The sequence below is a fragment of the Astatotilapia calliptera genome, chromosome 15 (assembly GCF_900246225.1).
Source record: "Astatotilapia calliptera chromosome 15, fAstCal1.2, whole genome shotgun sequence".
In the NCBI taxonomy this organism is placed as follows: domain Eukaryota; kingdom Metazoa; phylum Chordata; class Actinopteri; order Cichliformes; family Cichlidae; genus Astatotilapia; species Astatotilapia calliptera.
In genome coordinates this window covers 33,063,291-33,078,006 of record NC_039316.1, presented here as the reverse complement: position 1 = coordinate 33,078,006, position 14,716 = coordinate 33,063,291, and the positions used below count along the sequence as shown (strand labels likewise).

General features: G+C 41.9%; 1 protein-coding gene across 4 annotated transcripts in view; it reads left to right on the top strand.

The window, feature by feature from the left end:
- The window catches only part of arid3a (AT-rich interactive domain 3A), a 41,146-nt gene extending 33,843 nt beyond the window's left edge, over nt 1-7,303 (top strand). For 3 of the 4 annotated variants that reach the window (XM_026194842.1, XM_026194841.1, XM_026194843.1), the window contains exons 5-9: nt 1,226-1,409; nt 2,167-2,414; nt 3,955-4,245; nt 5,326-5,415; nt 6,670-7,303. In XM_026194842.1, coding sequence (XP_026050627.1) covers nt 1,226-1,409; nt 2,167-2,414; nt 3,955-4,245; nt 5,326-5,415; nt 6,670-6,833 — 977 coding nt within the window. In that variant the 3' untranslated portion in view covers nt 6,834-7,303. The remainder of the gene's footprint in view (nt 1-1,225; nt 1,410-2,166; nt 2,415-3,954; nt 4,246-5,325; nt 5,416-6,669) is intronic. The other variant, XM_026194844.1, reaches the window with a different exon arrangement.
- Nucleotides 7,304-14,716: the final 7,413 nt, after the last annotated feature.

The following is a 14,716-nucleotide window of genomic DNA, read 5'->3' as shown; positions in this document are numbered from 1 at the left end:
ATAGCTGTCACAATTACTCTGCCTTTTTTTCCAGACATTTTTAGAGCAACTTCTTTCTCATCACAGTTTGTCTTAGCTTGTTTCCAATTATCTTTACTAGCCGTAAATGAGTCACACGTCTAAGTTTTGATAAACTGCCCTTTGGGTATAAAAACCTGTTTCTTTGGACATCCCCTGAACCCCCTTAACCCCGCCCTCTGGTTTAAAAGAAAAGTTATTTTAAAGAAGATTTCCAAGTAGTATTTTAAATGTGGATTTGGAAAAGACAAAGTTTATTGTGCAGTAGTAGAGTTTCTAATTCCCCTAATTAGATAAAGATCCCCTTTTCAGTTCTGAGAGGAACCACAAATCTCTCTGGGGTTGTGTCAGGGAGGGCAGCAAGTGTAAAAGCTAAACACGTGGAGTTGCCCACAGTGGCGTGCCCTTGTGAATAAGCTGAAAAGTATCTAATGATAATAACGTGTTGTTGTAATTGAAATATTAGATATTTAAGGTAAATACTTGTAAAAATGACAGTTTTCAGTGGAAAAATAGTTCCAGGTTTTGAAATATAAGAATTCAAAGTTAAAAAGTGAGGGCTGACCTCTGAACCCCATCAGGAGTGGACTGGAAAAAAGCGTGGTCATACAAGGACACAAACCACTGACGCTCACAGGAGTTTGATATATTTGATGCTTGTTCGTTTCTATGTAAAGCCGTTAATGTCATAAGTGGTCTTACTCTGCCCATTGTTTTGTATTTTAACATCTAGCCAAAAGACAGTAAATTGTTCTGAATCTGGTTGATTATTTGTGGGGTTGCCTGGATGCCAAGTTCGTTGGTTCAGCTCAAGGGTAAAAGCAAACCTAGTGTAGTTTCCTAGCACAGGCGAAGCATCTATTAGATCTGCGCGTTGGTGAGCTCCGCCACTCGACCGCAGCACCGTCACTCTGAGCACTTAAACAACACCTTGCACTGGCAAATTACTGTTTGCTAATACTGAATGGTAAAAGTGTGGTCTTTTAATCGTGACAAAAGAGCCAAAGAAGGTTTTGCTACAATTAAGTTGTGAGCTACAGCACTGTCTTAAACATGTAAAATGAATGGGTGTGACCGCGCACCACCTTTATTGGCTAAAGGGAGACAACTGTTATTTCAGGTACTGTTGTTTGTCTTTGATGTTATTTCATATGTATTTTATTGGTGGAGCATGACTGTATTTTTTTCCTGTTTCCTGTTGCTGCAGGAACCCCAGTGAATCGTATTCCCATCATGGCCAAACAGGTCCTGGATCTGTACATGCTGTACAAGCTGGTAACAGAGAAGGGTGGCCTGGTGGAGGTTATTAACAAGAAACTGTGGAGGGAGATCACCAAAGGACTCAACCTGCCTACCTCAATCACCAGTGCAGCCTTCACTCTTCGCACACAGTCAGTATAAAAACACTCGTTTAACTGGTGCTTAAAGGTTACTCAGGGCGTTTTCACACCTGTAGTTTGTTTACTCTGGCCCGACTTTGGTCATGAGTTTGTAAACTTGTAGTTTTTCCTTTGGTTTGGTTTGACTTCACATGCAGAAGTCCAAAATGCATCCGTTACTACAAAACATGTAAGAATGTTCAGTCCACTCATTTGCCGGATGTGTCTGAGGCGGGAGCAAGAAAAATAAATACAGGAAGAAGGTGCCGTGTTCTGGTCTACTGGAGAACATGGAGAATTTCTTTTCATTTCACGGTTAGTTGTTAGCACATCCATAGTACCTTTCCGCATTAAGAATACAAAGCATACATGGCTACGGGACTTTTTTTTTTAACCTGAAACGTTTAACGTACACCTGATAGTTGGTTCGCATCATTTTCACACCTTCTCCAAAGGGTCTCGGTGCTGTTGTTTTGGTCCACACCCAAGTGTGATTACTGTGTTCACAACCAGACACACCAAATGGGGAAACAGAACCAGTGTCCGATTTAAACTGACAAAATACCGTGTGAAAATACCCTTAATAGCACCCTTTTTCTTAATTAAGCAATTAAGCAAGAGTTAGCTAAAGTTAAATCGTTCCATACTTGTTGCTGTAGAAATTAATCCCTGTACTAAGACCGATCAGTCCTAGTTAGCTGAAGTTGGGCCAAACTTTGTCTTCGAAAACTCAGAAGGGCACACCTGTTGTGCACTTTGTTGATTTCAGATACATGAAGTACCTGTACCCATATGAATGTGAAAAGAGGGCACTGAGCAACCCCAACGAGCTTCAAGCAGCCATCGACAGCAATCGACGGGAGGGCCGGCGACAGAGCTTTGGCAGCTCTCTCTTCACCTACTCTCCCAATGGGACTCCCACCATGCTGTCCTCGCCGAAGCTCCCCACGCCCAGCATGGGCTTAACAGTGGGCACCAACGGGACCTCGCTGGGTCACATCCACAAGATCAAGAAAGGTGAGATTTGCTTATTGCGCTGCATGCACATCGAAGAAAATTTACTGTTTGAGGGACATTTTCTTTGATGTTGATTGTTTTGAACAGTGTTGGTCAAGTTACTTGAAAAACGTAATCAGTAACTAATTACTGATTACTTCCCCAAAAAAGTAATCCCGTTACTTTACTGATTACTTATTTTCAAAAGTAATTAATTACTTAGTTACTTAGCTACTTAGTTACTTTTTAAAAACATGATTTACAACCTGAGGAGGTGATAAAGCGATAGATCTGTCAACCCAATTCTACTTTTTCTACATAATCCATCATACAAAATGTAATCAAATGGAAAAGTATCTTTTTTTTAACTTGTTTTATCAGTTTTAATCTTTTAACTTCATGCATATGCAAAAATAAAATTATATGCACTGTTCTCTGACTTGAATAAATTTGTTTAACATTTAAACCTATTTTCTACACATTCCAGCACATAAAAGAAAATATTTTTTGTGTTTACACTCAGTCTTTCAAATAGATGCAAGTGAAACACAGCAGAAAATAAATAAAGTCAAAGACTCAGCGGTCCTTTTGCTCTATTTTCACCTGTAAAGCAGGAGTAGGGTAGGCGGAGGTTTACCCTGGTGCAGGTGTGCCGAGGCGGTCAGTGGAAGAATCCGTGAGTTTCTCTGTGAATTACCCATTACGTCGTTGCGCACTCGGTGCTTGTTTAGGGGGGGGGGGGTTTTCGCTGTAAAAAGAAGTTTTCTTCCCACGCACAACGGACACTAATGTTTTTGTAACTTTTTATGGAATCAAACTCAAAGTAAGGTCAGTACTTCCACGCTTTAAACGCTGCATGCTCATACTCTCTCCCACAATCGATATGTGATCCACTGTTGATCTGCACACAGCTGTTGTCACAAACGTTGCACTTGCTTACGTCACTGTCATGAGACATTCTCGCAAAAAAATCACGGTTTTAGTAACGCAGTAACGCAGCGTTCCTACGGGAAAGTAACGGTAATCTAATTACCGTTTTTGCAATAGTAACCCCTTACTTTACTCGTTACTTGAAAAAAGTAATCAGATTACTGGTTTTGAATCAGGTTAAAATACATGGATATGGCAGTAACTTTGTCTACTCTCAGGTCAAAATGACAAATTCAAGTCAAGTATACGGTTTGTCAGTATAACGTGACAGTATAACGATTTACTCTTGACTGTGTTGGATCAAAGTTTTGAAAATTTAAGTTAAAATGAGGATCCACTGTGAAATCTTGAGAATTTTACTGATAGCACATTTATGATCAGAGATCATTTCTGCCAAATTTATCTCTTAAACGGAAACTCCGATCTTCAAATAAAGAAATAGCATCAAATCTGATTTGCTGTCATCTCTCTCTTTAAAAGAGCTTAACCCTGGGACCTTCCCGTAACACACTGCATCTTATTTATTATCTGTTTTCTGTGGTCACGCTGAAATTTATGTCTGGGGACTATAATGCATCATATGAGTTTGCTTGACTTTGAGTTCCCCTTTCTCTTTGTGCTGCTGGGCCAGAAGAAGAGGGAGGCCAGCCTCTGGCAGGCGTCAGCATGGCTCGTTTGCCAGCGGGGGGCTTGGCAGGTCACTCAGTGGCTGCTGTGCAGGCAGCAGCAGCCCATGCCGCCATGGCTGCTCAGGTGGCCGCTCTGGAGCAGCTGAGGGACAAACTGGAAGCAGGCGAGCCGCCAGAGAAGAAGATGGCGCTGTCTGCCGAGGAACACCAGCGACTGCTGCAAAGAGCGCTGCAGCAGAACCTGCTAGCCATGACTGCTCAGATACCTATGAACATTCGCATCAACAACCAAGGTACTGAACAGTGGAGCTCTGACATATTCGGGTAGAGAGAGAGGAACAAAACAACCAGTCAGACATGACTTTCATGTTTTGCACAGTAGCTGCAGGCTGTTCTACACTCTCGTTTGAGGAAATTCCTCCTTTATCTAATCAACATGAGATAAAAGAGTACACCACCTTTTTTACATCTCCCTGGTTTCAAAAGCTCAAAGATGCAAGAACACTGATTTTGCTGATGTGAAATGAAACTGTAATTTCTCACTTATTCTCGATTGTCAAGAAAAAGCAAATGGCCAAGTCCAGATAAAAAAGCAATATTAAGGTTGCTGGGAAATATTAAGTCGATAATGTCAGCGTGAGCGCTAGCAGCAGTGATCTGTGTATGAAAACACCCACGTGAAAATGAAAATGTCACCTCTGGTAGTGGTTAACATGTAAATGAACAGTAAAAGAAGAAGATGAATTAATGTATTTCAAATGGTAACGGTCGGTTATTAGAGTGCATTTTTAGGGACATTCGTTTGTTTGTTTTTAACTATTCCAGAGTTGAAGTTTATTTTTGTCTTTACTGCAAATCAAAATGAACTAAAAATAAAAATCTGGAGTTATTACGACATCACAGTTACTCTTGGCATCACAGGTTTTTACATTTCATTGTTGCCAGTGCGAGCTAGGTTTGACACATTTCCCTTTTCATGACAGTTAGTATCTCAATGCATTCTTGTAATCTCACCACAAACCACAGCACCCAACTGCGAGAAAGTAACACCTAGCAGGGCTATAGGTTGACCTGCTTAGCTTATAGAAGCAGCGTGCGTGCATACATACATGCATGATTATCTGTGTGGGGATTCCCTTCTGTAAGCACGCACCTTGATCTTATAGAAGGATTTGTCTCGGTTACTGTCTATCTGATCGTGCACATGAACCATTTCTCGGTAAGTGACTTATGAGAAATGTTCATTGGGACATTTTTGAAAAATTCAGTTTTGCTCCTACTGTGGGACGGTTTTGTTTCTCCATTTGGTTTGACTATTCTTAAGTCAAATCTGGATCCAAAAATGAATAAGGATGAAAACTGCTTTCTTCCAGATGGCAGACAAGACTCAGCTCTGAACCTCACCACCAACGGCACAGGGAGCATCAGCATGTCCGTGGAGCTCAATGGAGTGGTATACACTGGTGAGCAGCTCCTCTGTAACTTAAGGTGACACAACAAAATGTCAGATATGAGCTCGCTGCTTCGCAGTTAGTCATGAAACGTTAAGTATTTCCAGTAAGACTCTTGGCTGACTTACAGATCTGGAGAAGCATCAGATTGGTATAGAGACCAGCCCCCTTTCTTCCTCCGAATGTTCCTATCAGCACCTTTTTTGTTTCTGTTTCATATGTTGTTTCGTTGCTTATTTGATTTGTGAAGAAATGGAGAAATGATTATAGCTGTAAGAGATGTTACACAGAGCAGATTATTCCTGTTTTGTGGCAAAGCAGAGTTGTGCAGTAACATCGTAGAGTGTTGTTGTTGGAGGAAGATTACCAAGTTTGGTAAGACCTCAGTCTCGTGGGCCTAGACCCCTTGGATAATCTGGCTGTTGGAGATTGCTTAATGTCGTTAGGTGAAATTGGTCAGAAATAGGTGTACAGTTGTGCACCAAAGAGCTCTTTGGGACTGCTTTAGTCACTAGCAGAACGCTGCTGTCTCCTGTAGTTTAAATGGCAGGTGCCGGCTTGTCTGCACATTCTCACTGACTATTTGCAGAGCTGCAGTGAAACGTCAGTGTGACTCAAATGGGAAACTGAGCACGTTTACCTTGAAACTAAAAACTAAACTAAAAATTTGTACCTGAAGCTGTGTTCACACATGAAGTGATTCTCAGTAACCAGAGGCATTGAATTGCGTTAAGAGAATAAAAACGGGGCGAAGACAAAGTTGGCAATGTGATTGAAGTATCTATCAAGCGTTGATAGCCAAACAATCCGGTAGTAAATAGAATAGAGGGTTACCTAGGTAACTAGAGCCTGAATGTTGTTAGTGACCAGCTGTCAGCTTCAGATTGATGCGTGAAGAGCAAGTCTCTTCTGGTGCAGCTTAAACAATGCGTTTCAAATGGCACAACTTTTTCTTTGAAAGTGAATGTTCGCGTTTCACCGTTTGACTACTAACAGGTGAGCAGTTGGCACCTGTGTCTGCAGACAAGTCAGCTTCTTCCACACAAACTACATGCGACTATAGCAGTTGCAAGGAGGTTTTTGTTGAAGCACCTTCCCCCTCGAGCAACCACTCGCCAGTTGGTCAGGAAAGGCAGTTTTTTTCCTAGCAAAAAGTGGTCGCCAAGCGGTTGCAGATCAGTATATACAGACTGTAATTCAAAGCATTTGACAGATGTTTTGTACTCTGACTCCTTTTTGTTTTCCCTCTTGTCGTTTTCTATCCAGGCGTTCTTTTTGCTCAGGCAGCACCAGGGTCAGCCTCGTCTGGTGCATCTGCATCGTCCGTCACCAACAAGGCTCCCAGCAGTCGCGTCGCTCCGCAGCAGCAGCAGCAGCAGCAGCAGCTGCAGAACACACCTACCTCAAACTCCAGCAACTCATTGTCTTAACAAACTCCCAGCCTTTCCTTCATTCATTTTTTTATTTTATTTACCACGCTAAGTGAAGCCAAAAAGCAACCTCATTTTCTATCTCACCAATGCCAAAAATAGAAAAGAAAAGAAAAGAAAAGAGAAGAACCATAAACCATACAGAAAGACACAAACTGGAACTCTTTTCACTTGAAGTACACTATCTCAGGTTTCCTCTCACAAACTCTTTTGTTCTTCATCGCCAAAATGATCTTGAAAAAGCAAAATCTCCCAACTGAGAGCCAGTATATGCTAAACAAAGACATATGCACAGCCTGTGAATTATTTATTTCTGCATCAATGTACAGATTATTTGGAGAACAAAAGAGAAGATAAAAACTAGGAAAGCATTGTTTACACACACAAACACAGCTACTGACTGACAATGATGTTTTATCCTTCAGGGGAGAGATTTTATTTTAAGTTTTCATTGTCATTATTGTCATTATTTTATTCTCTTTATTGTTTTTTTTTTTATCATTTAAATCTTTAACAATCTTTTCACTGCAGGAAAAAAATCTATATTAAGAATTCTATACCAAAAAAAAGAATATCATCTATTTTTAATCAGAATAACTTTAAGGATAAGTGTTGTTTCTTCAGGGCATATATAAATATATATAAATATATATAAATTGTACCATTGTGACCTCATTTTGGGTAAAACCTTATACACACGGCAGCCGTTTTGAGTGTCTGTGTGAGATAACAACGCAGGTCTGTGCTCCTGTCGTGTGGGGACGTATGCATTACATCACAGATTCTCCTGTGAATAGACAGAGTGACGTCGGCGTCCCGACTCAGACTAATGCAAAGGAGCACGGGCATAGTTGTTCTTCCTGTGACGCTCGGCTAATTTAGCTAGAAAATCCACTCCTGTTTGTTGACACGAGGCTTGTTAAATACACCTTTTACCTTTTTTTTTTCTCTCTCTCCATTATGCTGGTAGAGTTTTCAAAATGGCTGTTTTTGTAAGAGTAAGGTCAGTTTGTACAGGCGGTAAAATTAAGTTGTTTCTTTTTGTTTTGTTTTTTTTCCCACCTCCCTGCACCTCATCACAGGATGGACTTTCTCAATGCTGTCCACACCAAGTGTTCCTTTTCCTGTTTAGGGTTCAGATTTATGTGGGAAAACACAGGTTTTAGGTGAATGTTCTCACGTGTTTCTCGCTCTTAAACAAATATCCCACTTGACAGAGCACTGCTTTTCCACGTGTTGAAATCTGCTTTATCTTCTTTCTAACTTGGCCTTTAGTGGAGTGATTGTCTTTCAAAAAAAGAAAAGATGCATGCATGTATTTGTAGATAAAAAGCCCCCTTAATGAGATATGAAGTGATTTCCCATCTTAGGTTCGCAGGAGTCGAGCGTATACTGAATCTTTATTATTGCAGAGCTGCTCAAATGGACAATCAGGTGTCAGGAGATGCTTATCTGGGCTTCGGACGAGTGCTTTTTTCAGCTCGTATGTGACATTGTGTTGTGTTTTCTTTTTTGGCTTTGTATTATAGATTTCAGATGCTTTTTATTTTTATTTTAGCGTTTTCAGCTTTGTTTTTGATGAATTTGTGTGTCTTCTGATCCAAGTGCTTCTTATCCCGCGCCTTGAGACGAACAGGGTCTCATTAAGGTTAGCTTGCAACCTGTCCGGGATCCTGCGATGGCTGAGAGGTGATCGCAGCTGCGGCGTTTGCTTGTGGCCTCGCGTCTTTGTACAAACTCTGTTAGCTTTACAAAACACAGAGGAGAATCTGTGTCATTTGTGTCCGTGCTTTTTGAAGTCAGTCAATCAATTCAGCTTTTTGAACTTTAACCTGTTACCTCTCTGAACTGTTAACCGTTAAAGATTGTTCCCCACAGCCCCGACACACGCGCACACACACACACACACACACACACAGTCACCCCACTTCACAAAGCAGCTTCATTCCTACTGACGTTGGAAGTAAATCAGGCTTTGTACGTGGGTTCTGTTCAGAGACCTTAACACAGCATGAGCTGACCAGAGAGCGCGCGGTACCTCAGTTTAATCAGTTTTTACCGTTCAAGTCAAATATCACCAGATGGCTGTCGTGGCTTTGATTCTGGACTCACTTCTCAGTGGGAAATTACCACCAGCTGCTACAGAGCAACTGGTCATTACTTTTATGTTTTTTGTAACGGACCTCACAGTCATCACAGTGGCGTTCTTGAATTTCAGTGCAATGTCCACAAAGGATTGAACTGTCCATCCTCAGGCACAGGAAAGCAAAGGCGGACTTCAGGTTTATGTAAAACCCTGCTCGAGACTTCAGAAACCATTTGTTTTGCAAATCGAATAACTAAATTCGTTTCTCTCCGCAAAACGCTTAAGCGCCTTTTAGATGCGGAATACAAAACATTGCCGGCTTTATCTGTTTACCGTAAAGTTCCTCCTCCTTCTCAAAGATGAGCCCATGGCTGAGGCAGCGACAGCCACACTAACCTTGCAATAATTGCCAGACACATGCAAGAAGTGTTGCATTTGTGGCATCGATTGCCAATGTCAACTATGATGAGGTTAAACCACACTTTTGAACATTTAGAGTTGCGAGTGTGTGTCTGCGTTTGGTGCATGGTGCAACATCAAGCAGTAGCTGCTTCTGGTTCTCAGACGGGGGCTTGAGGAGGCCGTTCCACACAGACGCCGTAAACCGAACACACGGTTGCTGAGACACGATGATAAAACATTCAGCTGTTTGGCGAATTCTCCAGTGAACCCATGAGCACGTGCAGGACACCTTTCTGAAAAAAGTGACTGAAATTACGTAGTCAGACATGAGGCTGATGTGTTAGGACGCCGTCAGGCTCAGAGAGTGTCTACGTGTAGAATGTGTTGCTCTTCATTAACTCAGGCGTACAGCTGATTTAAATGTTTGATAAGTGCATCTCTTAGAAACACAGTAAACACTTTGTGAATGTGAGATTCAAAGGCTCAGCTCCATGAATGTCATCTGTCTTTTTTTCATGCCCTTACAGTAATGGGTTGGTATGTTGGAGTACTGCGTAGGCCCTAACCAAAACAAAACAAAAGGGGAAAATGACAGCCCTCACGTATTCCTGCTTCCTTGTATCTGCAGTATGAGTGGATACGAGGGCTGTTTTTCTTTGTATCAGGAGTAGCAGGTGTCACAGTTGCCAGTAATGGCTGACAATCAAATAGAGACGTACTGCGGCTGGAAGCATGTTGGGGGAGGATGGCTGGAGAGAAGCTAAATTCAATCAATCCCAATCTAAAGGATCAACACTGCTTTTTCACATTTGACCCTGTGACCTTTTGGCCCCCAAGGCAGCCTTTAAAGCACCCTCCCCCCCTTCGGTGAATCCATATTTATCGTATAACTATCGACTGCTTGTGTGTGATATTTGCACATGAACAACAAAGGTACCGCCACTTGACTGTACTCGCTCTCTCTGTGGACGGCAGCATTTTCAAGGAACATGTTCTTAACATGCGCGGTAGCAACAATCATGAGACGTAAAGACAATGCCGTATACCTCCAAACACTCTCGACATCCCTTCAACCACAATCAAACCCCGTTTCTACCTCAAGGACTAAAAGCTTTGGCAGATTTCTCCTGCAGGGCCACACCTGGGAGAATCCTGCTGGAGGCTGCGCTCAGGCCAAAAAACCCCACTCAAGTGATGGTGGTGCCGGTTCATAAGGATTTTAAAAGAGATTGTAGTGACCACAGACAATCAGCTGAAAATGCAATTCTCACCTTTAACGATGACCATTTTAGAGGCAGCTCTTTGGCAAGAGCTCCCCTCAGTGGAAGGTTTTTGTTACAGCGCACAATCAGTCAAAGTTTCCTGTATGGGGGGGGAAAAAACATGGAAGGATATGAAGGCTTCAACTATTCCATTTACTTTCTTTTCCTTTCTTTACTTCCTTGTGGTGTTTCCAGAGTTTAATGTTTGTGGGGGATGTAAAAGCTTCAGAATCAGCATTCAGATCACGGAACACTAAAACCAAACTTCACAGGCTTTTAGAATCAGTAGCTCTGCAAGGCACTCAAACAGGGAAGTGGTTCAGACAGGGAAAATGCAGTCTGGCCTGTATCAGTGCAATCATGTAGGATCCTCTGGTCAGAGGTAGTTCATCTCTGATATTTTAAGGCACAGTGTAGCTAAGAAAACTGCATCAGTCTTAACTCTGTAGCCTGTAGAGTTGTGAAAAACAGATTTTTGTTCAGGCTGGAGCTTTCGTTTTTTATTGTATGGTAGGAAGTTTGACTCCTATAGCTTACAGATGTTTTCCATCATTAGATTAGACAATGCCTGCGCAACATGTTTGGCTTTTTTATTATTTTATTCGTCTTTAATGGCCCTGGACTGTTTTCAGAAGCCTGCTTCGTTTGACACTGTTGTACAGACTTGAACAGCAACATAACTCATCTATTTTGCCTGTCTTGGAGTCCAATTTTGATAACAGTATGTTAATATCAGCACAAACCCTCAGAGTCTATCGCGATCGGCTCACTCGCTCTCTGTCTCATTCGTAACTTTTAAGTGTCTGAATCTCAGCTGTTTTTGATCCCAACCAGAGCTGTAGATAAAATAACTGCTTGAAAAACATGGTTCTGAGGGTCTTGCTTGGAGCGTGACTCCTGCTCCCACCTGCTGCCGACATGGACACTTTGCTAGAACATTTACGGGTTAAGGCGCATGTGGGGCTCGAGGACTTTTGACTGGACTTCACCACTCACCTTACCTCAATCAGGGGGACTGTGGATAGGGAAGATGATGATGATGATGATGATGATGATGATGATGATAAAATAACAAGATGCCTTCTGCTGTGACAATTGTATGAATTAACATGTATTACTAAGACTCATTAAGTAGATTATTTCTGAAAATGGCTTTTAGGGCTATGGATATATAAAAAATTTTTTTATTGTTTTTTGTTTTTTTGGCTATTTCCCTGCTTCTTTTTCCCTTGTTTTAGACATGCTGTAGCAACGGAGACACAGAGATTACTTATAGAGCAGATTTTTGAATACAGTGATGATACTTATAATGGTAATGTGATTATTATAGGGAAGCGTGTGTGTGTGTCTGTGTGTGTGTGTGTGTGTGTGTGTGCGTGAGCAAGTGAGAGCGCGTGTGTGTGTGAGAGAGAGCTTCACGTGTATCCTCAGAACAGAAACAGGACTCTGTCTCTTGTCTCTTACAACCTCTCAGGAAAATCTACCTCTACCTCCAGTTTGATGCATTTAACCCGGTGAGGGCTCAAGTTACAGTTTGGCAGGAAGAGGACACGAGAACGGGCGCCGGCGTTTGAAGTGAACTTCAGCCGACCTCGATTGATATGAACGCCGTGCTTGTGTTAGATACAAACAAGACATTCTTGGTTGAGAGGTTCATTTCTGACGCCGGGGCGTCCGCCGCCCTCTTGTTTGTCGTTACACTTTCGTAACACTTCTGCTGTTTAGCTTATTTGAGTACCAACAACAGGGAACCTCCAGCTCAACAGCTAACTACTACCAGTACTCTGACAAGTACTGCTTCTCGCACCACTGTCAGTTCAGAGTTTTGCAGTCTGCTCTATTAATGTGTGCTTATTCCTTCTTTTTTTTTTTTTCTATCAATGATCACATTTTTTCACAAGTGGGATGTTTCCCCAATGGCCACCACATCAGTGATGTGGCAGCGGGGCAATGCAACTGTTTATTTTGAAGGGTGAAGATCTGTTCTTGCCTATTTACTCAATATATGTTAGTGTGAATACTTTTATTTTGAATCTGAAATTAATAAAATATCACCTTTGTTAAATGTCAGACGTGTTTTGGATGTTATTTTAAGTATTTGGGACTAAGATTTAACAGCCAGTTATCCTGAATTATACAGCCTCAGGGGAAATATTAGACTATGTCAGTATTTATTTAACAAAAATTAGACCACTAAGTACTAATGGTTTCACAGGAATTAAGAGATAGCAGAGCCAGTTGCTGCCAACCAAATTAATTGATCATCTTCAGGTGTGAGGAGCTCAGTAAAAGCAGAAGTTTAGACCCAGGCATCTTGCAATCACTTAGTCAACCATGAACTACTCGGTAGTAGATTTGAGCCCTATGGGAGTGTCCACCAAGAGGGACATGGACCCCCTATTGATCCTCTACTTAATCATACGAGCCAAGGTGTGGAAACGGGTGTGGGTCACAAACAGCTGAGGTTCTGGGCAAACCCACCGTGTACTCTGTAGACCAATGGATTCTAGAGTTAAAGATGAGGCCATCTGTCCAGCAAATGCTTGGCTGAAATGAAACAGGACAATGATCGCAAGCACTGCAGCAAAATCTGCAACAAAAAGGCAAAAAAAACAGGAAGCATCAAGGTGATGCAATGGCCCAGTCAGAGTCCAGACCTCAACCAGAGTGAAATGCTGTGGTCAGACCTTAACATATCTGTGCATAAACGAAATCCCACAAACCTCTGTGGACTGAAGCAATGTTGCAAAGAAGAGTGAGACAAAATTCCTCCACAATGATGTGAAATACTGAAATCTATGGTAAATGATTACTTCAGGTTATTGCTGCTAAAGGTGGTTTTACAAGCTAAAGAGTTGTGGGGTGTACTTTAGTTTTCCACACACCGCTTCTGCATTTAGTCTAATTTCACGTTAACTAAATAATAACAGAGTGTAATATGTGTTAGAAATCAGCCAAGGTGCCATTGTGTAGCCTGTAGGCCGTTTGTCTGTCCGTCTATGGATATGCCTCACCAGACCATCACTGACACACCACCAAACGGTTCATGCTAAACAATGTTACAGGATGCATAATGTTCTCCACAGCTTCTTCAAACCCTTTCACGTCTGTCACATGTACTCAGGGTGAACCTGCTCTCATCTGTGAAAAGCACAGGGTGCCTGTAGTGGACCTGCCAATTCTGGTATTCTTGGGCTCTGTGGTGCCAGTCAGTGAGGGCAGAGCCCACTAAAGGACATGGAGCCCTCAGGCCACCGTCATGAAAGTCTGTTTCTGATTGGGTATTCACACCAGTGGCCTGTTAGAGGTCATTTTGTAGCTCTGGCAGTGCCCATCCTGTTCTTTGCACAAAAGAGCAGATTCTGGTCCTGCTCGTGGATTAAGGTCCTTCTGCAGCCCTGCCCAGCTCTCCTGGACTAACTGCATGTCTGCTGGAATTGCCCCATGCTCTTGAGACTGGGTTGGCAGACACCTGAAGGAGTTGGAAAGAATGTCAGTGGCCTCCACCTGTAAAGCCTTTTCTGTTTTGTGTTTTCATTGTTGTCTAGTGTACTTGTTGTTAATTTCATTAACACCAAAACAGCTGGAACTGATTAACAACCCCCTCTGCTGTCCCAGATGTTTAACTGATGATGTTATCCTCTAATTAGAAAAGGTTAAAAGGTTTTCCTTTATTTTTTAGATTAATTTTACTCAAGAAACTGTTGCAAACTATCTAACAGAATATAAAGACTGTAAAAGCAACACCAGGGTTATTACTTGAAATCTTAAGATACTGCTTAAAATGAGTAGATCAATAATAATGTTCCTCTTGTACCTTTCCCATTGTAGTATACATTTCAGTGTTTTTTCTGTAATGCAACCGTACTCTGACTTGTATCCCCATGTGATGTCTGTGTTGTATGTGTAAGGTCGGGGGCGGGTTCATTCCACTGCAGGGCAACCTGCCACTGCATGTGTCAAATAAACTTTGAACTTGAACTTGATTGTCTCATTCTGAGTTGTCCTTGTACATTTACGCTGCTGCAGCACTTGTGTCTTTGACCTTGACTGCATCGAGTTGTTAAAATCCATTTACTGAAGCTTCTCACTTTACACATCTTATGGAAACTTGCAACCTAAAATAAACAAAT